This window comes from Lepidochelys kempii, chromosome 1, assembly GCF_965140265.1.
Source record: "Lepidochelys kempii isolate rLepKem1 chromosome 1, rLepKem1.hap2, whole genome shotgun sequence".
In the NCBI taxonomy this organism is placed as follows: Eukaryota; Metazoa; Chordata; order Testudines; family Cheloniidae; genus Lepidochelys; species Lepidochelys kempii.
In genome coordinates this window covers 163,508,276-163,534,014 of record NC_133256.1, presented here as the reverse complement: position 1 = coordinate 163,534,014, position 25,739 = coordinate 163,508,276, and the positions used below count along the sequence as shown (strand labels likewise).

Here is a 25,739-nt window from a genome sequence, read left to right as displayed (position 1 = left end):
TCTTTGAAAAAAGAAAAGGAGTACTTGTGGCACCTTAGAGACTAACCAATTTATTTGAGCATAAGCTTTCGTGAGCTACAGCTCACTTCATCAGATGCATACTGTGGAAAGTACAGAGATGGCATATATCACATCCACCAATATGATATATGCCATCATGTGCGAGCAATGCCCCTCTGCCATGTACATTGGTCAAACTGGACAGTCTCTACATAAAAGAATAAATGGACACAAATCAGATGTCAAGAATTATAACATTCATAAACCAGGTTTCAGAGTAACAGCCGTGTTAGTCTGTCTTTGCAAAAAGAAAAGGAGTACTTGTGGCACCTTAGAGACTAACCAATTTATTTGAGCATGAGCTTTCGTGAGCCAGTCGGAGAACACTTCAATCTCTCTGGTCACGCAATTACAGACATGAAAGTTGCGATATTACAACAGAAAAACTTCAAAACTAGACTCCAGCGAGAAACTGTTGAATTGGAATTCATTTGCAAATTGGATACTATTAACTTAGGCTTGAATAGAGACTGGGAGTGGCTAAGTCATTATGCAGGGTAACCTATTTCCCCTTGTTTTTTCCTACCCCCCCACGTTCTTGTTAAACCCTGGATTTGTGCTGGAGATGGCCCAACTTGATTATCATACACATTGTAAGGAGAGTGATCACTTTAGATAAGCTATTACCAGCAGGAGAGTGGGGTGGGGGGAGAGAAAACCTTTTGTAGTGGTAAACACCCATTTTTTTTCATGGTTCGTGTGTATAAAAAGATCTTCTGTACTTTCCACAGTATGCGTCCGATGAAGTGAGCTGTAGCTCACGAACGCTTATGCTCAAATAAATTGGTTAGTCTCTAAGGTGCCACAAGTACTCCTTTTCTTTTTGCAAATACAGACTAACACGGCTGTTACTCTGAAACCTGTCATTAACTCTGAGTTTCTTCTCTTTGATGTGCTTTAAAGGAGTGTCCTTTGTTTTTTATCTCCGCATTCTTATCTGCCAAAGTAGATTGCCTTCTATTAACATAACCAACCAGGTCTCTCATTTCTCCTTCAGCCTGAGTAATCTCTTGTACCTTGCTGTGTAACTGCATAGTGGCTTTAGTATTTATTTATTTGCCTTTTTACTACTCTCCTAGTATTTTTGTTCCTGATTGTTCAGGGTCACCTTCTGTGATTTTTGAAATGGCCTTCATGCCACTTTTGTGTATTTTAATGGATTAATTGCTCTCTGCTGCCTATTTCTAATTAACTTCCTCTCTTGAAATTCAGTGTATTAAATCTCTGCTTGAAATTCAGTGTCTCACTACAGTGCTACCACATGATTTCCCCTGTGCTAGGATGTCAACTATATTTATTGTCATTGTTGCATAGTGGCTGTGCCATACTTGCTTTATAGGGTTTGGCTTAGATATTATTCAGGACTTACAGTAGCCTCTTCTCTTTTGTTTCCTAACAAAGTTGCTATAAGAAGCAATGGCAACCCAATAATCCAGAACATCACTAGCTGTGACTGGGGTCCCAGTGGGGGCCAGCAGAGGTCACTTAGTTAGGGTGAACCCCAAAGAATGGGGTAGATAATCCCCAAAGCTGGTGGATGTTTTCAATACTTAAATTTACCAAGGCAGCATAAAATCACTTCTTTATTACTTCACTGGTTGCCAAGAAGTCTCCTCCCCAGGAGTTCAGAAACCCCAAGGATCTGTTTGTATCTGATCTTCCTGAGTCACCACTACTCAGACACAATTTCCCTCCACTTCCATCCTCCTCTCCAGAATCACAACATTGTTCCCTTTCCCCTCTGAGGATGGCACCGCCCTTTCCCAGCGATGCAGAGGAGAAGGAGTACTTTGTCCCACCCTCTTACTTGGGACAGGCGCAAGATACATCCTCTACATGTCCTCACTATCCACAACCAGACCAGGGCCCTGGTATGGACCGCCATGGATTTAACCCCACGTGCTGCTCCCTCCACATTGGCCATACAGGATCCTTGGGCAGGGCACAGTTCGGGAAGCCTCCCATACAGCAAAGCCAGAGGTCTACACATTCACCATCTCCATCGGTCTCTTGACCACCAGAGACTTAACCTTTCCCCATAGCAGACAAGGAGGAACACCAAGAGGCGGAAGTTCCGTCACCACTCCACTGCTTCTCTTCTTCCCCTGATGAGGCTATCATGCCTCCACCCCCTACTGCAGCAAATGACTTCAAACGCTTTCAGGAGTTGTTTCACAGGATTGCAGACTCCCTCTAGATTCGTTTGGAGGAAGCCAAAGAACAACAGCATAAACTCCTCGACATCCTGCATGCATCCTCATCCTCCAAAGTAGCCCTTCCTGTCAATGAGGCCCTTCTCGCCCCCTCCAAGGTGCTCTGCAGACCCCAGTGTTATTATCCCACCAATCTGAAAGCAGGCAGACAAAAAAAATTACATTCCCGCAAATGACATGGAATCTTTTTTCTCACCCCACTCCAAATTTCTTCATTGTCTATGCCGTACACAAAAAGGGACACCAATACCAACCTCAATCCACTGCTCATGACAGACTAGAAGCAGTTGGATCTATGGACGCACAGCTTATTTATCTGCTACGCTCCAATTACGATTATCTTAACTATTCCAAAATACAGGAACTCTAAGACCTTCCTGATGGCAAAAAAGAGCAATTCCAGGCACTTGTATCCAAAGGACACTTCTTGGCCTGTATGGCTTTACAAGCCCCCTTGGACTCCATGGATACCACTGCCCATTCCATCATGACTGCAGTAGTCATGAGACGGACATCATAGCCACGCCTCTCCGACATTCCTAAGGAGGTACAAGCCACTGTCGAGGCCCTACCCTTTGAGGGCCCCAAATTATTTGTGGAGTGTATGATGAGTCCCTACACTTGCTTAAGGACTCTTAAGCAACTCTCTGCTCTCTTGGCATTTACTCACCAGTGCCAAAAAGACACTCAGGGAAATACCAATTTCCTCCATGATCCCGACCACAGCAACACCCCCCCCAACAACAGTGCGATACTCAACACTGTCAACAGAAGCCCCCTACCAAGCACAGACATGACTCCTCAAGGGGCAACCTCACATACCTTTGGCCAAACAACAATTTTGAAGGTGTGTTCGAGGCCCTGAGAAGCCTCCCCCTATTCCAGTGAAAACAACCATCTCCAACATCCCACCAGTTTGGCGATATTCTATCCCCTTTTTTTCCATCATGGCAGCTACTTACCTCAGACAAGTGGGTTCTAGGGATAATCAAGGAAGGATACTCCATTGCTTTCCTATCTACCCCCCCCCACTTCCTGTACCTCTTGAGGGACCCTTCTCACGAACGCCTTCTACGAGAAGAAATCACCTTCTGCAACTGGGAGCCATAGAGCCGGTCCCATCCCAGCATAGAGGGAAGAGTTTTTGTTCCCATTATATTTTGATCCAAAAGAAATCTGGCGGATGGAGACCAATACTAGACCTTCGAAACCTAAATGAGTTAGTCAAACTGCAGTGCTTCAAGATGGTTATCTGTTCTACCATTATCCCAGCACTTGAACACGGGGACTGGTTCTTGTTCCTTAACCTCCAAGACTCATACTTTCACATCACAATTTACCCTGCCCACACACGGTTTCTCCAATTCATCCTGGGGACTGATTACTAGGGCTCAGTGTCTGTCACGGAGGTTGCAGAAGTCACGGGTTCCGTGACTTTCCACGACCTCCGTAACTTCTCCAGTGGCCAGTGTGGCTGATCCCAGGGTCTGCTAGCCCTGGCAGTGGTGCCGCTGACCCCAGGCGCCACCCTGTCCCAGCAGCAGTACCTCCCTCCCTCTCACGCCCTCTCACCCTCCCCAAGATTTAGTCACAGGTATTTAAGTCATGGATAGGTCACAGGCCATGAATTTTTTTATTGCCTGTGACCTGTCCATGACTTTTACTAAAAATACCCGTGACAAAGTATTGCTCTTCAAACTCTTGACAGCACCTAATGTGTTCTCCAAAGTCCTTGTGGTAGTGGCTGCCTATCTACACAAAGAAGGCGTTATCATCTTTCCATATTTAGATGACTGCTCTTCACAATGTCTGAATGACAATGGACCTTTTCTTGAGCCTCAGCCTTCACATAAACCTGGAGAAATCTACACTAACATTGGTGCAACACCTGTAGTCTAGCGAGGCACAATTGGATGCCATACAAGCCAGAGCCTTCCTCCCAGCTCACAGATTTTTAGTTATAGTTGATCTTGTATTCACGGTGAGAACCTGTCCCCAGATCTCAGCCAGGGCATGTCTCCAACTACTTGGCCACATGGGAGCAGCCGTCTTCATGGTAAAGTACGCATGTGTTATATCTCCAGGTGTAGCTACATAGTCTATGTACCTCACAGACACATCCTTCACAAACTCCTATCCATACCTATGAAGGTCAAGGACCGACTAGTCTGGTGGACACAGATCAAAAACGTCTGTGTTGGGGTACCTTTCCTTCAATCAGCGCCGTCCATGATTCTAACAACCGACTCCTTAATTGATTGGGGAGTACACCTTCACACTCACACAGTGCAGGACAGATAGTCCTTAACCAAATCCACCCTACACATCAACGTCCTCGAGTTATGAACGGTCTGCAGTGCCTGTTGATGTTTTCTCCCACTAATAGTGTGATGTGCTATCAGAGTCATGACTGACCATATGGCCTGCATGTTCTACATCAACAGGTAAGGTTGAGGGAGATCCCTCTCTACGCTTAGAGGCATTGAAATTATGGAACTGGTGTATCCAACACTGCATCACTATCATAGCTGTATGCCTCCATGGACACAAGAACACCATTGCAGACTCACTCAGCAGGAGATTCTCCCACAGTCACACATGGGAACTAGATACATGAGTCCTTCAGCACATCCTCAACCGCTGGGGATTACCCTCCATAGGCCTCTTGGCCACACCAGCGAACTCCCACTGCCTCAGTTTTGCTCAAGATGGGGTCGAGGATGCGAATCCCTGGAAGATGCATTCCTTATCACATGGGATACACTGGTACTCTGTGCCTTCCCTTCCTTCTCCCTTCTGTTCAGAGTACTCCACAAGAACCAAGGGGACAGAGCCAGAATCGTGCGTACAGCTCTGACATGGCCACCCCAGATCTGATATACTTACCTCATTTGCATGACAGTATGCCCTCCAACCACTCTGTGTCCAACTCAGTGACTTCTTTCACAGGATGAGGGTTGCATCCTCCATCCCAATCCACAGCTACTCCCACTGAACGCACGGCTCCTCCGTTGTTCCGGGATTCAGAAATAACCTCTTTGGAAGCAGTTAAACATGTACTTTCGAACAGCAGGCGCAATATGACTAGACGCACTTACCTCCACAAATGGACTAGAATTCAATCCTGGTGCACCTCCCATTAGGTTGAGGCACTGAGCGCTCCATTACCACTTATCCTGGACTATGTTTTGTACCTTTAAAAGATTGGGGTTATCCACAAGCTCCATAGGTGTGCATTTTGCAGCCTTCCCAACCTTTCACTGCGAGATAGACAGCCACTCCATCTTCACCCACCCGCTCATTAAACGATTCCTGAAGGGACTCCAAAATCTTTCCCCTCACATATGGTCTCCAACCCAGGCTTGGGACTCTGGTCACTAGACCTCCATTCAAACCAATGACAACTTGCTTCTATGTTCATTTATCATACAAGAACAGTATTTTTTGTTATCACCTCTGCCTGGTGGATTGGTGAAATTTTTCATAAAGACAAAGTTACGCTACACCCACATCCAAATTTTTTTATCTGAGGTACCATCTAAACCAACCTATCCACCTTCCCTGCTTCTTTCCAATGCCACCCAGCAACCAACAGGAGGCAACATTGTATACCCTGGACATCAGATGAGCAATAGCTTTCTACCTGGTCTGAACTAAACCTTTCAGGAAATCACCCTGTTTATTCCTCCCAATGGCCAAAAGATAGAAAGGCGCAGTCATTTCTAAGCAATGCCTTTCCAAGTGGATCTCACAGTGTATACATCTTTCTTACTAATTACACAATCAATAACCTCCCCATGAAACTAGAGCACATTCCACTCACTCATTCTCCACCTCAATCGCCTTTCTTAACAAAGTAGCCACATGCACATCAGCGGACACTTTTAGCCGTCACTACACTATTACTCAGGACGCCGCATCAGATACTCTTCTAGGACATGCTGGCCTATCATCCACAGTAAATGCCACTCCAAAGCTCCAGCTTTTCAGCTGGGGGTACTGCTTTATAATCACCTACAGTGGAGCACCCATAGGGACATCATTTGAAGAGAAGGTTACTCACCTCTGTGCAGTATCTGAGGTTCTTTGAGATGTGTGCCTATGCGTGCTCCACTCCCCATCCTTCTCCCCTTTGTTTCAGAGCTGAAAGATAAGCTCTGCAACAGAGAAGGAACTCGGGGGTGATCAGGCCGCACAGTGCTATATATATGTCCCACTCCCAGTATGCATGTGCAGTCCAACAGGTACTGCTGATGAAGATCTCTAATCCCAGGTACAGGGGGTGCTGCCACACCTACAGGGGAGCACCCATAGATAAAAGGACAGACTTGCACTCCATGAGGGAGGTGATCTTGCTCACTTCCCTGAGGCTTATCCTCTGGAAGTAGAACCAGTGTGGTTGCGTGCAGGAGGCAGCATTTGTGAGTCCATGCTGGCGATGGCCCCACTAAGGAGATCAGTGGCACAGACATGGGTCAGTGGTGGGTGGGGGAGGGAGGAATAGGTTAGTGGTCTTCCAAATTCTGCCCACAAATGAAGCCTTATACACTTGAGATGTCCACAACACTCTATTCTCAAAGATCTCTGCAATATGAGCCTTGCCTGTATGCTTTGAATCAGCATCCAATAACTGATGAAGCTACAACTCTGAAATCTAATGATGAAAATTTAAACTCTTAATATGAATAAAGACATTTCACACTCATGTCAGAACTGGTTTAGGCCATCATCAGACATCATTGCCTTGGTTTATATTTGGTTAACATTCACGTTTTCTTTGCATTTGTCAGTGCTGGATCTTAACTTCTTTTAAATGAAAGCTTAAATTCCAAGAACATGGTAGCAGCCTCCAGGAAAAAGTGCTGGTGTGCCAAACCACCATAAACAAGTCCAGTCTGACCCTCGCTGCACTGCATTGTGCAGTGGATATTTGTGGGAGGAACAAGACTCTACCTGCCAATCTTGCCTCTTATAGTGGGTGCATCAGCAATTCTAGGCCTGAAGGAGTAGAAACCATGGACCAGATGTGGATGCAGAGATTATAAATTGGGGGAAGAGGGGTGGCACACTTGATTTCAGCCCAGTCATAAGATATTTTAAACTTAAATGGGGGGAAATAGTTGTCAATTGTCTAACAATAGAAATAAGAAAAAATGAATCACTGGTGAATTGATAATATAGAAACCATGCCACTTAACCAGTATTTGAGTTTAAAAATTATTTTAAAACTGATTTATTTGGGTCTTTTCATTAAACAGGAATCTTTCAGATATTGACCAAGATGGAAAACTTACAGCAGAAGAGTTTATTCTGGCTATGCACTTAATTGATGTGGCCATGGCTGGCCAACCATTGCCACCTGTACTGCCTCCAGAATATATTCCACCTTCATTTAGGTAAAATGGTTATAAATGGTGCAATTTCATTCCTAAACTACTTAATCTTGGCTTTGTTTGAGGAAACCTGTTTTGATCTTTCTGTTCAGTTGTGTGGAAGTCGAGGATAAGAGGCTGGAAAAAGCTGCTACTTATCCCATTATCTCTGCATTGCACAGGCAGCATGCAATACTCTCTCACTGGGGAAATGTCTGCTGTAGCTTTTATTATTGGTTACTGGGAAATGAAAACGCTCCATCACAAGAAGTTACTTTAAGAGTACAGTTCTTGTCAATAAGTGAATTTTAGGAAAATAAACTGAGAACTAAAGCAATTTGAACTAAAATCTATTGTAATTCAGCTACCCAATATTACCCTCCCTTTTACTGCACCACAAGGAGATATGTGAGAATTCAAAACTTGCCCTGAACTTCTACTATAGTAAATTCTGGTTTGTGGTCCAGTATTATTTATGGATTCCAAACACTGAGTTACTCTACTTCTTTTTCCATTTTCCTTTTCCAAGGCAAAATTGCAGTGAGACGGCACCTTTACATATGTTCACTGTCTCAGGAACTTGAAATTTAATCTTACAGATAGCGATTCATAACTTATTGCACACAGTGTTTTTTAATTAAACTTTGAGCTTCTGTATCTCCTTGCTTCTTGAGCTCTTGCCTAGACCATAGTTGTCAAACATTTTGGCCATAATTGGTTTACACAATTTATAACTATTTTTAATTGGCAGAAGAGTACGCTCTGGCAGTGGCATCTCTGTGATAAGCTCAGTATCTGTAGACCAAAGGTTGCCAGAAGAACCAGTGTTGGAAGAAGAACAGCAACAACTGGAAAAGAAATTGCCAGGTAAATGAGTTTGCAGTGTTGTTGTAGCTGTGTTGGTCCCAGGATATCAGAGACAAGGTGGGTGAGGTAATATCTTTAATTGGACCAACTTAGTTGGTCAGAGACAAATTTTTGAGCTACACAGAGTTCTTCACATGAGTGAGTGTAAGTTTAGATATGCTCTGTCCTGTTAAAGCAGAAAGCACTATCAGCTGCTCACATATATTAATAACATTAAGATTTTTTTTGTTAAGGTTACATTGTGATGCGAGAAGCATGGCTGAGATGTTGCTGTGTCCAACTGATTCCCAGTTTCTGAAATGGCTTCTGTGGGCCATTGTCAGCAGACATGGGAACAGTTTTCACACTGCTTTATCTTGCAGACCTGCCCAGACTGGGGCTACTGTAATAGTGGTATAATGTTACTTTTGACCCCCCACCCCCGACTTGCACCGAGTGTATTTTGGCCTGTGTGGAGGATCAGGGCCATAGTGTGTATATACAAGTCTATTTTATTGTAATCTGTGTACTTTATGCTTTTATACATTTTTAATCAGTTCTGTTTAAGAAGGTATCAAGTTTTCTGAACATTAACTAAATGGCTTCTGATATTAAAACATCTAAAACTTTATTGAGGAATTCTTGGCTTATGATGGGGTTGATACTTAGTTGTTGGTGTGAAGCAATAGTAACAACCAGCAGCCAGCGGGGCTTATCCTGCATGATGAGTTTTTAGAGCATATTTCTAGTTGAAATGTTTACTGCATTCTTTCAGAGAACTAGAGAAACAAAATTTGTTTCCACCCATCCAAAGTGTACTCCGTTTTCTTCACTATGAACTGCACATCTGCCTGAATGCCCCTCTGACAAAGGAGGACTGCACTCAACTAAATTACCTCAATGAATCTACTCTATACCACTCAGTGGCAGCAAGATGGTGGCCCTGGTAGAATGATGTGGGGTATTGCCACCCCCTCAACAGGTTTCCTGTGCTGTGCCTCTAGGTAGTGCCAATCCTGGAGTGAGAGCTCTAACTTGAATCCTCAAACTGATGTCTTGTGTGGGATGTGTTATCACTATATCACTGGCCTAACCCTGAGGCAACTAGTGACTGAACCAAACCCAAAGCTTGGTGTCGTATTTTCACTCATGTCTTAGTGTTGTTTTATCAGAAAAATATCTTGAAATCATGCAGTATGTAGCTCACAGAAAAAATACCTTTGTAACTGCAGTTAAATTGCTCTTAAGCTGTTATACTGCATCTCAAACTTAACTTACCTCTTTCTGTGTCTGCTCTATTATAAATGAAGTACTGTAAATAAAATGATAATCAGTGAATATATTAAGTGATAAAATGTGAGGCTCAAGGTGAGCACAGTAGTTTAAGAATTGTGCTCTTCACTGCCTGGATTCAACTGGACAGTTTTTCAGAAGTTTTCCTAAATAAATTAATGAATCATAGCCTGCACTTTCTTGGCTTTGTAATAAGTTAGCTTCCACCTCAGTGGTGCTACATGGCAGTGGTTTCTAATCTCCTTGGAAAGTCATAGCTTTTACTAAACTAAAACTTGGACTTTTGGTTCTCAGTGAACAACACACACTTGATAGTATACAATTCACATATGTTGAGGGGCTCCAAATCCTAGAGTATGCAAGATGGGGGGGAATGGACTGCCTAAACGCCAGTATACACATCTGGATAGAAGCTGGGCTTGTGGCACAGAGGAGCCCAAAGGGTAGGCCTGGAATTCATCCTTCAAGTAAGGATGAGGGCTTTGGTGGAGATGGCAATATAAGTGCCAGTGACAACATCAAGAAGTATTCATTACAGTTCTGCTTATCTGTAGTTGAGAATGAGGTTGGAATACTGTTGGACACTTGTTGCATGTAGCAAACTGTTCTTGGCTCACCAGTCTGTTTTCATAGTCCTTTTGTTTGGTTGCTTGGTTTTTTTTAGACAAAGCAAAGCTTAATTTCACCATTCACATTTTCTTGTGTTGAAGTTACGTTTGAAGATAAAAAACGTGAGAACTTTGAACGTGGCAATCTGGAGCTCGAAAAGCGGAGGCAGGCCCTTCTGGAGCAGCAACGCAAAGAGCAAGAGCGTCTAGCACAACTGGAACGGGCGGAGCAGGAAAGGAAAGAACGTGAACGACAGGAGCAAGAACGTAAAAGACAACTGGAGCTGGAAAAGCAATTAGAAAAACAACGTGAATTGGAACGTCAGAGAGAAGAAGAAAGGCGGAAAGAAATAGAAAGGCGTGAGGTAAATGGATACAGAGGTGGTAGTGTTTCTGAAAATTGTCTTTTGATCTGAACAAAACCGAAAAAAGTATGTTGGCAAGTATTTTACCATACTTTTCTTTATTATAAAAGTCTTTACTTGTTTATAATTCCTTAGAAATTAATCGGTTTGTTAGTGAAATATTTTTCTTGCTACAATTAAGGAACAGACTTCAGTTTCAAGTTTCCTGGAAGTAGATAGAGACAACTTTAGCTAAATCTGGGATGTTTTCTTGTGAAATGTCTCCCATCATATTGAATGGGTCAGACAGTTAGGTGTAGCATAAAGTGTTCTTGACCTCCAACCTCAAAACTTTCTGCAACGTGAAGTGATCCTGCTTTCAGTGAAGGAGCAAAGACTTCTGCCTGGGGTTGGAAATTCTTCATGCTTCTGATGCAGTCAGTACATGAGGTGAAGAGAAAATTCAATGGCAAGCTTAGGAAGAGCTGCTGTGTTTTGAAATCACCAGACTTTAACTGTTTTTAAAATTTAACGGAGCAGCACTTGACCTTCTACTCCCATATATGTTTGAGAAATTGTGTGTGATTATTCAGAGTTTATTGAAATGTCAAATTAAATGTGGGTTAATTTATTAAAATGGAAGGAATATTTGTATTTCAAAAGTAGCACCTTTGCTCATTGTGGCCTCAGTTGACCAAGAGTGTTAAGCACATGCCTAACTTTAAGCAGTGGGATGATTCTCTTGTTGTTAAAGCTAGGCATATACTTAAGTACTTTTTGAACAGGGGCATATATTAATGCTTCCAGTGTACACTATCTAGAACTATTCTAATGAGGGAGTAGGGTAGATTCACAGACTGGGCATTTCAATAGTAATTGTTTTTTTTACATACTATAGGCTGCAAAAAGGGAACTTGAAAGGCAAAGACAACTTGAGTGGGAGCGTAATCGTCGGCAAGAACTACTAAATCAAAGAAACAAAGAACAAGAGGACATAGTTGTGCTAAAGGCAAAGAAAAAGACTTTAGAATTTGAGTTGGAAGCTCTAGTAAGTGAAGATCTTTTTAAAATGTTGTAGGTTTAAGTATTTTATTATATATGACCAACCATTTCCAAAAAACTTGTATTTAAGAGAAAAAATGGAGTGGTGATTACATTGTAAATGAAGTACAAGATCACAGTAACAAACACTACAGAATCTTGATTAGTTTCCATAATTACATCTTGGTTTTTATTCTACAACTAATCGACTACTTTTAGTTTTAGAAAGCATATAAAATCCAGATTTGCATGATGAATTATTGTAGTAACCAAAATGTATCTCTTCTTGCTGAAGAATGATAAAAAACATCAGCTGGAGGGAAAGCTTCAGGATATCAGGTGTCGATTGTCTATCCAAAGACATGAAATTGAGAGCACAAACAAATCTAGAGAACTGAGAATTGCAGAAATTACACACTTGCAACAGCAGTTACAGGTGAGCACGCTGGTGATTCTTATGTTTAGCCTTTAGGCTTGTTTTATATCCTCACCCATCTGGATCAGTGTCCTGACCAAACTTCCCCGCCAAACATTGCATGCTACTTTGTCATTCCTGAATAGTTCCTCTAATTCATTTTTATAGTGTCTTTCATGCTAAAAGATCAAGTCACTCTTAAAACTATGCATAGGAATTGCTTACCACACTGGAAGTTAGCAGCAATTGATTGAACATGCACAGCAATATCTCAAAAAGAAAAGGAGTACTTGTGGCACCTTAGAGACTAACCAATTTATTTGAGCATAAGCTTTCGTGAGCTACAGCTCACTTTGAAGTGAGCTGTAGCTCACGAAAGCTTATGCTCAAATAAATTGGTTAGTCTCTAAGGTGCCACAAGTACTCCTTTTCTTTTTGCGAATACAGACTAACGCGGCTGTTACTCTGAAACCTAGCAATATCTCACACTCTTCAGATTGGAAGAAGTGATTAAATTGTCTATTTGAAAATGTACGGGGAATTGAGGGAGGTGGATTTTTTTATTAAAATATACATTTATCTATAGGAGCCCATCCCATACATTCAAATATAAGTACTACCCATAAGAAGTAGCTACCAAACTCCTCCAACCCTCAATCGAGCACCCTCCCAAGTTGGAATTCATCAGCACATTGTGGCGAACAACAGTCTTGTGAAAAGCCTGTATAGCAAACAAAGGCATAACAAGATCAGGAGGCTGGAAGATGGAAAACTTAAGATGCAAGTAAGAGTGAAAGTTTTAATGATAAGGGTAGTTAATAATTGCAATAAATTACCAAGGATTTGGTAAATTCTCCATCACTTAGAATCTTTGAATAAAGATTGGATATTTTCTGAAGATAGCTCCAGTTTCAAGTACATGTTACTGATAGCCCCAATTCAACTAAACATTGAGTGAAATCCCAATGCCTGTGGTATGCAGGAGGTTAGACTTTTTTATTCCTTCTATGAAGTTGTGAAAAATGCCATTGGACTGTAGATAACAGAGGTGTTTAATACCTATTTGACTTCAGTCTTCACTAAAAAGGTTAACGGTGCCCAGATGCTCAACACAACTAATATCAACAGCAAAGGGGAAGGAATGCAAGCCAAAACAGGGAAAGAACAGGCTAAAGAATATTTAGATAAGTTGCATGTAACTTAAGTCAGCAGGGCCTGTTGAAATTGATCCTAGGGTACTTAAGGAACTAGTTGAAGCAATCTTGGAACCATTAGCAATGATCTTTGAGAACTCTTGGGAGGATGGTTGAGGTCCCAAAAGACCAGAGAAAGGCAGGTGCTATGTTTGCCTATCTTTAAAGGACCCAGGGAATTATAGATCAGACAGCCTAACTTTGGTGCCTGGAAAGATACTGGAACAAATTTGTTAAACAATCCATTTATAAGCACCTGCAGGATAATAGGATTATCAAAAATAGTCCCTATGGATTTGTTAAGAACAAATCATGCCAAAACAACCTAATTTCCTTCTTTGATAGGGTTACTGGCCTATTGGATGGGGGGGAAGCAGTAGATGAGATGTATCTTTATTTTAGTAAGGTTTTGACACAGTCCCACATGATATTCTCATAAGCAAAGCAGGGAGATGTGGTCTAGATGAAATTACTATAAGGTGCATTCACAACTGGTTGAAAGTCCATACTTAGAATTAATGCCCTAAATCTGCAGCAAGGAAGATTTAGGTTAGATATTAGGAAAAACATTCTAACTGTGAGGGTAGTTAAACTCTGGAATAGGGTTCCAAGGGAGGTTGTGGAATTCCCATCATTGGAGAGTTTTAAAACAAGTTGGACAAATCTTTGTCAGGGATGGCCCAAGGTTTATTTGGTTCTGCTGCCACAGAGATGATTTCTCAAGGTCCCTTCCAGCTCTACATTTTTATGATTCTATGACCACAAGTGTTTGGGACCATAGTAAGTTAAATGGTGGATGGGTTTGGATATTTATATACGTGGGGAAAGTCCTTTTTTTTTAATAGAACTTGTAGGATGAGCTCCCACAACATAGAATGGATACTTACAGATATTTTATTTACGAATATTTGCTAAAGCCAGAAGGAACCACTATGATCACCTGATCCAAACTCCTGTGTAACACAGGCCATAGAACTTCTCTGAAATAAATTCAAATGTATGGACTCTCATTCCCTAAATTTTACATCTCAGTCAAGAGAAGTGAAAAATCTTTTCCTGTGAACATCCAGTATTCAGATTTATTTTAATGAGCTTTTGGTATTTTACTAACATATCCTTGCTGTAGATGGAAAGAGAGTAAAGGGGGCACTGACCTATGATTTTTGATACTCAAATGTAGTATATTATTCTGTTTCTTTAACAGTTAACATTGTCATGTTTAAATAAATGAGAAAATAATTTAGATTCCTGCAGAGGATCTCTGTGAAATTCTGCCCTCAGCATGTACGTACACTTCCTGACTTTTGCTGGAAGCTGTGCATGTATATCTGAGGGCAGAATTTGTCTCTTCACTACTTTTTAGTTCAAGTGACTTCTTATTTTACACATGCAGACAGCAGTGATGTTTTGTTAAAAAGATTTTATGTTCCTGGTGTGAAACCAAGCTATTTTCCTGTATTTTAAAGTTAGAAAATAGTGTTGTTTTAATACTGAAATTACCAGGTAAAATATACAGTAGGGAGTTTTTTTGGTGGGTTTTTTTTTTTTTAGTCTAGTCCTGGCAATTTAGTTTTTCTTTTCTCGTCTGTTTTTTCTCCTTCACCATCCCAAATTTCAGACAAGCAAGGAGTGATTTGATATATATGTTAAATGTTGTGGTATTCATTGTACTTTTAGTTAGAAACTCTAGTTAAATTGTAAGCTCTTTAGGGCAAAGATGACCATTCTGTGTTTTGTTCAGCACCTAGCACAATAGGGTCCTGGTCCATGATTGGGATTTTTGGTGCTTCTGCAGAACTACTACTATTAATTCTTAATTTCAAAGAAGATGAATTGAAATTTCAATTGTGAAGATGTAAGGTTAAAGCTGTCTTAAAACTCAAACCTACAGTTACTTTTTTCAAGCCATATACAGCATAGTCTGTTCACTCGAATGAAGTCAGCACTTGGAAGTTAAATCTCTCAATTTTATGCTGACTTTGTATCATTTTAGTTTATGGCTTTCAATTTTATATTCTTAAGTTTAAATTTTAAACGTCTTAAATTTCCTTTGGAGTATTATGTGGTACACTGTTAGACCCTTCATAATAGTAGCCTTTTTTGATTGTAGTAATCATTGTAATAAAATAAGCTTCAGTTTAGGATGTCTGTGACACTTACAGTGCTAAACTTAATTTGACGCAAGCAATGACAAAAAGTCCTTCAAAACTTTTTGGCAAACTCAAGCATCAGTAAGTCTACAGCATCTTAAAATCTGCTGCTGTTTACATACTGCAGTAATGGCTCAAATTAACAAGTAGCAGCTAACTGAAGGAGAAACTGGCTGCAAGTGAGGAAATTCATACAGTATAATCCTTTTATGTAACATAAGGACTACTTAAAAAAGACGTGCATAGAGCCTAAATTTCATGTAAAAGTAATGACCACTTGTATTTCCCTTTATCCCTAAACACTTAAGCTGTTACTAGAAATTGTTTAAAAGAATGTACCACAAATCAAAGGGGTGTACAAATTTAGATAAGTTGTGTGGTGAAACTGTTGTGAACCCCCCCCCGCCCCTCCCCCCCATTAAGCAACCCAAATCCTTGCAAAGCTTTTTAAACATATGCTGCCCTGGTGTCCTGGAGAATGTGAGGCCACTGGGCAATCAAGTTGCTAAAGGAGCACTCAAGGAAGACAAGGCCACTGTGGAAAAGCTAAATTTGCGTCAGTCTTTACTGCAGAGGATGTGAGGGAGATTCCCACATCTGAGCCATTCCTTTTAGGTGACAAATCTGAGGAACTGTCCCAGACTGAAGTGTCAATAGAGGTGGTTTTGGAACAAATTCATAAATTAAACCGTAGTTCCCCTGGACCTGATGGTATTCACCCGAGAGTTCTGAAAAAACTCAAATACAAACTCCTAACTGTGGTATGTAACATATTGCTTAAATCAACCTCTGTACCAGATGACTGGAGTACAGCTAATATAACACTGATTTTTTTTTTAAAAAAGGCTCCAGAGGTGATCCTGTCAATTACAGGCCAGTAAGCCTAACTTCCGTACTAGGGAAATTGGTTGAAACTACGGTAAAGAACAGAAGTGTCAGACATATAAATGAACACCGTATGATGGGGAAGAGTCAGCATGGCTTTTGTAAAGAGAAATCATAACTCGTCCATCTATTAGAATTCTTTGAGGGAGTCAACAAGCATGTGGACAAGGGTGATCCAGTGAACTTAGTGTACTTGGACTTTCAGAAATCCTTTGACAACATGCCACACCAAAGACTGTTAAGTAAAGTAAGGAGGCATGGGATAAGAAGGAATGCCCTTTCATGGGTCAGTAACTGGGAAAAAGATAGGAAACAAAGAATAGGAATAAATGGTTAGTTTTCATAGTGGAGAGAGGTAAATAGCAGAGTCCCCCAAGCATCTGTACTGGGACCGGTGCTGATTAACCTATCCATAAATGATCTTGAAAAGGGGTAAACAATGAGATGGCAAAGTTTGCATTCGATACAAGCTTATTCAAGGTAGCAAAGTCTAAAGTAGACTGCGAAGAGTGACAAAGGGATCTCACAACCCTGGGAGTCTGGGCAACAAAATGGGAGATGAAATTCAGTGTTGATTAAATGCTAAGTAATGCATATTGGGAAACATAATCCCAACTATATATACAAAATGATAGGGTCTATTAGTTTTATCACTTAAGAAAGACCTTGGAGTCATTGTGGATAGTTCTCTGAAAGCATTTGCTCAGTATGCAGCAGCAGCAGTCAAAAAAGCTAACCATATTAGGAATTGTTAGAAAAGGGATAGAATCTAGATAATAAGACAGAAAATATCATAATGCCATGATATAAATCCACAATATGCCCACATCTTGAATACTGCTTACAGTTCTGGTTGCCTCATCTCAAAAAGTACAGAAAAGAGCAACAAAAATGGTTAGGGGTATGGAACAGCTTCCATATGAGGAGAGGTTAAAAAGATTGGGACTGTTCAGCTTAGAAAAGATGACTGAGGGGGGGATATGATAGAGATCTATAAAATCATGAGTGGTGTGGGGAAAGTAAGTAAGGAAGTGTTGTTTTACCCCTTCACATAACACAGATACCAAGGTTGTCCATTGATAGGCAGCAGGTTTAAAACAAACATGAGGAAGTACTACTTCACACAATACACAGTCAGCCTGTGGAACTCCATTACCAGGAGTAGATGTTGTGAAAGCCAAAAGTTTAACTGGGTTCAAAAAAGAATTGAATAAGTTCATCAAGATAATCTATTAATGGATATTTGCCAAGATGACCAGGGATACAGCCTTATGCTCTGGGTGTCCTTAAACCTCTGAATACCAGGAGATGAGGCTGGGTGACGGGATAGATCACTTGATAATTGCCCTAGTCTGTGCGTTCTCTCTGAAGCACCTTTCAGTGGCCACTGTCAGAAGACAGGATCCTGGGTTAGATGGACCATTGGTCTGACCCAGTATGACCATTCTGATGTTCTTATGAAAAATGCTATTTTAGGTAATTGCATTTTTCCTACAGACTAAACTGAGTTCATGTTCTCTTGCCATATACTGTTTCTATGAACTGTAAACAATTCTTTCCTTCCACATTGGAATTGGCTATATTTTTATGGTAGGTAAAATGGCTTGTTTATGTAGCTTGTAAAGAACTTTTGCATCCTTTAGAATGAAAGGTGCTGCATAAATTTTAGATATTAATATGGCTCTGGGTAAGGCTGCGAGTTTGTCACAGAGGAACGAAGTCCCGGATTCCATGACTTTCCAGGATCTCTGTTACTTCTGCAGTGGCCTTTGCAGCTGGCCTGTGGGCTGCCTGAGCAGCTCAAGCAGCACCTGGGCCAGCTGCACCAGCAGTTGCTGGAACAGTCTCAGGCTACCACCACACCCCCACCCCCGCAGCAGGAGTTTGGGTATAGAGGGGGCTCAGGGCTGGGGCAGGGGGTTGGGGCATGGGAGGGAGTGAGGGCTGCAGGCAGCATTCACCTCAGGGAGTGGTGACATGTTCCTCCATCAGCTCCTAGGCGGAGGTACACAGCCAGGTGGCGCCACACGCTGCCTCCGCCCACATGCGCCGGCCCTGCAGCTCCCATTGGTCGCGGTTCCCAGCCAATGGGAGCTTCCAGCCCCACCAACCCCTTCCCCCCGAGCACCTGTGGCACTCCCAGGCCACCCCTCACCTCCACCCTACCCCAGAACACCCAAGATTAGTCAGGGGTATATAGTACAGGTCATGGACTGTGAATTTTTGTTTACTGCCTGTGACCTGTCCATGACTTTTACTAAAAATACCCATGACTAAAACGTAGCCTTAGCTATGAGTAGTTGCATTTTCATGAGTTCATTAACTGCTGCATTGTTTGTCTGAACTGCACATAACACATGTATCTATTAGGAATTGATATGTGAGAGTCTTCTGGTTTGTTTGATACTGTTTTTATAGGTTCTTATGATCCCCATCCGCGTAACACTTGAGCACCTCTTAGCTTTCTAAAAACAGAAATACCAGTAAGAATTGTTTTTGTACTGTTCTCTCGCTCTTCCCCCTCCCCCATCTAGCTCTTAAGGTGTTTTGTTTGATTAGTTGTTTGGAGGGTGGGTAACCTGTGTGGGTGTTTCTTTGTGTAGAAACAAAGGAAAAGCTGACTCAACCAAATGAGTGGAGAATGATTAAATAACTGAAGTCACTCTCTTAAAAGATAAGAATGATCACAGACCTAAGTCCAGCTCTTGTGAAGGTTTTTTCTTCTGTATCAATGGACTTCCTCCTTTAGTTTACAGCTTTCTGCTTTCAGAGCAAAGCAAATTTAACACATTGAAGATTGAGCCCTAGTCATCAGGATTCTCTCCTCCCTAAATCCCCTTGAAATGGGGTTTATTTTCACCAAAGTCAAAACTGATATTTCCGTAACACTTTGGTTCTTCTCTACAAAGTGAGAAATATATAAAACAGAGTAAAGAGAACATTTATAAAGTGGAGATAGAAAATAGAGTAGTAATGGAAGAGTTGAAAGCTTGAAATGTGGCAACACACTGTAAGTGGATTGAATGTTAGAAAACTCTGTAGAATGGAGAAACAACTGAGCTACTACAATATTTTATCACTTAATTCATGAGTCATTAACATAGGCGCTGACTCTGTGGGTGCTCTGGGGCTGGAGCACTCACAGGCAGCCAAGTTCCTCCTCAACCCGAGTGTGCTGTGCCCATGCTCCTCCACCTACCTCCCAGCACTTCCCGCTGCCAAACAGCTGTTTGACGAGGCTTAGGACTTTCCGGGGGGAGGCACGCTCAGGGGAGGAGGCGAAGAAGAGGTGGGGCAGGGACGGGGACTTGGGGGAAGGGGGTGGAATGGGGAGGGGAAGGGGGCAGGGACTTTAGGGAAGGGGTGGAATGGGGGCAGGGTGAGGGCAGTGCAGGGGCGAGGCCAGGGGCGGGGGTGGGGTTGAGCACCCACTGGGAACAGTGGAAGTCGGCCCCTATGACGTTACTGATTTTATCACATGCATACAAGGCTTGAATGCATGCAGATGTCCTTAAAATGTTACCTTTTATACTAACTTTATGACATCAGTTTCACTGTATCACTGTAGGAGATCCGAAGGGGAGCAATTTACCTGCTTTTTAAAAAATAATTGTTTGCCTAACTGTATTAGTTCTGAGTGGGGGAGAAATTCCTCCCTCCCTGTAAATGTACCCTATGCAGCATACAACTGCTTTTTGCTTATCTCAATCATTAGTTTGCCCTCTGTTTAATTCCATTAAAATTTCCAAAACAAAATCAACTGTGTTGAAAATTACCTACTTTCTAACCTTCATTCAAACCACTCGTGGTTTTAGGTTTGGGTAAATGGTTACAATCTGAATTGAATCCTGAGCATCCAGCAATGCAATTAATACAGAGCATTAACTGTTTATAAATGCTCTATTCACAATGATTGGAACTGAATTACCATCATACCCTTAAAAAAAAAAAAGGAGTGCTTGTGGCACCTTAGAGACTAACAAATTTATTTGAGCATAAGCTTTCGTGAGCTAGAGCTCACTTCATTGGATGCATTCAGTGGAAATGAATGCATCCGATGAAGTGAGCTGTAGCTCACGAAAGCTTATGCTCAAATAAATTTGTTAGTCTCTAAGGTGCCACAAGTACTCCTTTTCTTTTTGTGAATACAGACTAACACGGCTGCTACTCTGAAACCCATCATACCCTTATTTGTTTGATTATTTTCTTTTTAGCTTAAAGGTACCCAAATCATGGCCCTTCAGTATCAGCTTCTCCCAGTACATGATCCAACATTAATGTCATATTCCTCAAGTGTTGCTGCTTGAATGATTTATCACTGTATGATCACAAACCCGTAAATAATGGTGACTAATCAATAGGAAAAAGCAAAATTGCCTTGGGAGAACCTAGAAAGTAATCAGAAATTGCAAGGACATTGAGTCAATTCCTCAAAAATATTCATAAATATACATGACCACCTCATTTATAGAGGAGAAAACAAAAAGCATCTGATTGGTCTTTTTTTAAAGGAGGTTCCCAGACTCTTAATTCAAAAACTTACAAAAATCAATAGTAATAATTATCTTCATAAGATGGGGTGTCTCTCCCTTTAATTTCAGTTGGAAATCAAATGGTGCCTAATGTTTGAGTGAGATACATCTGGCTGACATTTATGATACCACACTCTTAATATACAGTGGTCTATAAACACATTTGGAAAGTCTTTGCTAAATGATCCTTTCTCCAAGTTTCTTGGGAGTGAAAAGCTGAATTAATTAAAATAGTGACTACTCTTCCAACTACTGCAAGTATTAAAAGTAGGGCTGTTGATTTAATCACAGTTAACTCATGCGATTAACTAAAAAAAAATTAATCGCGATTAATCACAGTTTTAATCACACTGCTAAACAATAGAGTACCAACTGAAATGTATTAAATATTTTTGAATGTTTTTCTACATTTTCAAATATATTAATTTCAATTATAGCACAGAATACCAAGTGTACAGTGTTCACTTTATATTATTAATTTTTATTCCAAATATTTGCACTGTAAAAATGATAAAAGAAATAGTATTTTTCACTTCAGCTCGTACAGGTAATGTAGTGCAATCTCTTTATCGTGAAAGTGCAATTTACAAATGTAGATTTTTTTGTGTATGTGTTACATATCTGTACTCAACAACAGAAACAACAACAACAACAACAATGTAAAACTTTAGAACCTTTAAGTCCACTCAGTCCTACTTGTTCAGCCAATCGCTAAAACAAACTAGTTTGTTTACATTTATGGAGATAATGTTGCCTGCTTCTTATTTACGTCACCTGAAAGTGATAGATATGCACATGGCACTTTTGTAGCCGGCATTGCAAAGTATTTACGAGCCAGAGATGCTAAACGTTCATATGCCTCTTTATGTTTCAACCACCATTCCAGAGGACATGCTTCCCTGCTGATGACGCTCCTTAAAAAATCATGCGTTAATGAAATTTGTGACTGAACTCCTTGGGGGAGAATTGTGTGTCTCCTGATCTGTTTTACCAACAATCTGCCATATATTTCAAGTTATAACAGTCTCAGATGATGACCTAGCACATGTTGTTCATTTCAAGGACACTTTCACTGCAGATTTGACAAAATGCAAAGAAGGTACCTATGAGAGATTTCTAAAGATACCTACAGCACTCGATCCAAGGTTTAATAATCCGAAGTGCCTTTCAAAATCTGAGAGGGACGAAGCATGCTTTCAGAAGTCTTAAAGCAACACTCCGATGTGGAAACTACAGAACCTGAACCCTTCCCCTTCCCCACTCCCCCCAAAAATCAACCTTCTGTGATGGCAGCTGACTCAAATTATGAAAATGAACATGCATTGGTCCACACAGCTTTGGATCATTATCAAGTAGAACCTGTCATCAGCATGGATACATGTCCTCTGGAATAGTGGTTGAGGCATGAAGGGACATACAAATATTTAGCGCATCTGGCACGTAAATATCTTGACACCAGCTATAACAGTGCCATGTGAACGCCTGTTCTCACTTTCAGGTGACGTTGTCTGTAAATGTAAACAAACTTGTTTGTCTGAGTGACTGGCTGAACAAGAAGTAGGACTGAGTGGACTTGTAGGTTCTAAAGTTTTACATTGTTTTGTTTTTGAATGCAGTTATTTTTTTTACATAGTTGTACATTTTGTTATGAAAGTTGAACTTACAAGAGATCACACTACAGTACTTGTATTAGGTGAATTGAAAAATACTATTTTTGTTTATCACTTTTACACTGCCAGTATTTGGAATCAAAAATAATAATATAAAGTGAGCACTGTACACTTCATATTCTTTGTTGTAATTGAAATCAATATATTTGAAAATGTAGAAAAACATCCAAAATATTTAATAAATTTCAATTGGTAGTCTCTTGTTTAGCAGCGCAATTAAAACTGCAATTAATCGTGATTTTTTTAATCACAATTTTTTTGAGTTAATCATGTGAGTTAACTGCGATTAATCAACAGCCTTGCTATGTAGTCATTTCAATACCATCATATATGTGTTCTTGTAAGCAAATGCAAATCTTTTACTGGGCTCATGAAAGGATTAACCAGTTGTGTGATACTTATGTAGAAGGCCATGCTATGTTGTTTATGGTGGTTTGACAAATCTGTCAGGTAGTTAAATCGTCAAAACTGCTGCTGAAGTAATTTGCTTAAAAGAAAGTTTGTTTTCAAAGATACTGAGATATTGATACTGACAGTTTTTGTTTATTAAGCCATTTCGTATCAGGGTTCTGTAATCTGTTCTGACAACTTGATGTTGGGGTCAAGGCACTGGAAAAGTATGTAGTGCAATTGACAATTATCCCCTAGAAATAACAAGGATTATACATATTCTGCCATAAGAAAAATCTTCTCATTCACAGGCCACCCTACAATTAAACTTTTATTTGTGCGTCGCTTTCTGGGTTCCTGTAAAGTGACTGAAACAAATAATGGACTGTGATCTCTGCTGGAATGCTAAGCAGAGATCTGGAACTCTAGTATTCTTATTTGATAGTCTACAAGTAAGCAGATTTTGGTGGTTATGTGTTTGTTTAAAGGAAGATTATTTATTATCTTTGAATGATTAATAAAATTATCAATCCTTAAATCTTCCTCATCTTGATGAAACTTCTAATTACTCATTTAAATGACTCCCAGACACTTCCGAAGGGCCCTATTCAGTACCCAACTAAGTTGATTCTTGTTCCCCTATGAAAATTTCAGTCAGATCTTGCTTTGGAACTAGTTGAGATCAAGTTTGTTTGTTAGATGGGGGCAGTTTCTAAAGTAATAGATTTGACTTACTGGCTTTTTTAGGGTATAGGATGTACCTGTATGTAATGGTCCCACACAACAAGTGCTTTGATAATATTTGACTGAGTGATTGGAGCTGAAAAGAGATACTTCACTGAAGGTAAAATGGTATAATGTGAAGCTAGTGCCTATTCCTGGTTAAAGTCAATAGCTTGTTCTTTTATCTTTTCCCCAAGGAGTCTCAGCAGATGCTTGGAAGGTTGATTCCAGAAAAACAGTTACTCAATGACCAACTAAAACAAGTTCAGCAGAACAGTTTGCACAGTAAGTATGTATAATATATATCCAGGGGTGAAAGTAATTTAAGGGACTTACCGGTATGCAGGGCCGGGGTCCCCCCTCGGGTGGAAGGGGCGGGGGCCTTTACATCCCAAACCCTTTAAATTGCTGCTGCTACCCCGGGGCTCCGGTGGCAATTTAAAGGGCCTGGGGCTTCGGTAGTGGTGGCCAGGAGCCCCGGGCCCTTTAAATCACCACCGGAGCCCCATGGTAGAGATAGCTGCGGCGGCTGGGAGCCCCGGGGCTCTGGCAGTGATTTAAAGGGACGGGCTCCGGCCACTGCTGGGAGCCCAGGGCCCTTTTAAATTGCCCACCTGGAGAAGCTGCCCCCTGCCAGTATTGTCAACTGTGTACAGGCTCTTGCTGTACGCCATACCAGACAGTACTGGCTTACTTTCACCTCTGTATATATCTATATCTATCTAAAAATAAGTTTGAGTCTATTTGCACAACATAGCATTTGTATCACTGATAATTCTTTTATCTTGCAAGAGAAATGCTGAGAAACGGTACAGTGTGTGACCTAAAGACGTCTGTGTAAGAAAATATCTCATTTGACAATATGTTTAAAAACAGGAGATTCTCTTCTTACCATCAAAAGAGCCTTAGAAGCCAAGGAACTAGTACGCCAGCAGCTTCGAGACCAACTAGATGAAGTAGAAAAAGAAACCAGATCAAAACTTCAGGAGATTGATATTTTCAATAATCAACTGAAGGTAACCTATGTTAATCCCTGTTTTCTAAATGTTTGGTTGATCATGGGCAGAAACATTTTACTCAGTTTTTTTAATCAGAGTTTTAATGTTAAGATCATTTTACTAAGTGACAGCATTCTGAAATATATTGTACTCTCCTCCTTTTAAGAAGACAAAATTTGGATAAATTGGCATTACTGTACACTCTGAACAAGAGGTTCCAGATTAAATCTGAAGCCACTTGGGAATAAGTTCAAGTGATCTGATCCCAGATCTATGATTACACTTGAAAAAACTACCAACCTCTACCCTCCCCATCTATAAACAGAGGTTCTGGAAATATGGTGGAATTACTGCTTCTGCAAATTCATACACCCTTCATTTTAAACATACCTGTAAAGTGACTTGACTTCAATTTCTATGCAGAATTTTTCTGTCACACTTGTTCCTGACTATAGTTTGTTTTTCTTTTGTCTCTTCATACTTTCACTTCTCCTGTTTTTAGTCAGTTCACAGATTGATTAGTCAGTTGTTGAGACTGTGCTTTATCTAATCACACAGTAAAAGCAGAGAAACGGCAATAGCTAGGAGAGGAAGAGCATCCTTCAAAGATAGTGCTCAAGACTTCTTCCTGACAGTTACATTCAAAAAATGGAAAATGATAACCTAATATGAAGGAACTTTTTATCTCACTGTTTCCACGGATATTTTTAAAAAAACAGCATCCAGGAGAAGATACCGTATTTCCTGCAACATACAACTAGTATATTGAACATTCTCCTTTTTGTTTTCTATATTTGCAACAAGAGCAAAAGTTTTATGGCCGATTCTGGTTTGAAATTAGATCTAATTAGGAGAATTGTCTTTCTATTAAGTTAATTTGGCTACAGGTATGAATTGCATATCTTTTGTGTGAATATATCCTAAAATAATGTTAAATTAGATTTCTAATTCACTTTATTCTTGAAAAGGAAACCACACTAATCACCTGTCTGTCAGTAGTTGATAC

The 25,739-nt window shown here is 40.6% G+C and overlaps 1 protein-coding gene across 9 annotated transcripts in view; it reads left to right on the top strand.

Annotated features, from left to right (window-relative positions):
• Window positions 1–25,739, top strand: part of ITSN1 (intersectin 1) — a 222,769-nt gene that overhangs the window by 82,725 nt on the left and 114,305 nt on the right. For all 9 annotated transcript variants that reach the window (XM_073361581.1, XM_073361573.1, XM_073361520.1 and 6 more), the window contains 7 exons: window positions 7,532–7,669; window positions 8,397–8,512; window positions 10,495–10,757; window positions 11,635–11,784; window positions 12,073–12,213; window positions 23,933–24,020; window positions 24,612–24,751. In XM_073361581.1, the coding sequence (XP_073217682.1) occupies window positions 7,532–7,669; window positions 8,397–8,512; window positions 10,495–10,757; window positions 11,635–11,784; window positions 12,073–12,213; window positions 23,933–24,020; window positions 24,612–24,751 (1,036 nt within the window). The remainder of the gene's footprint in view (window positions 1–7,531; window positions 7,670–8,396; window positions 8,513–10,494; window positions 10,758–11,634; window positions 11,785–12,072; window positions 12,214–23,932; window positions 24,021–24,611; window positions 24,752–25,739) is intronic.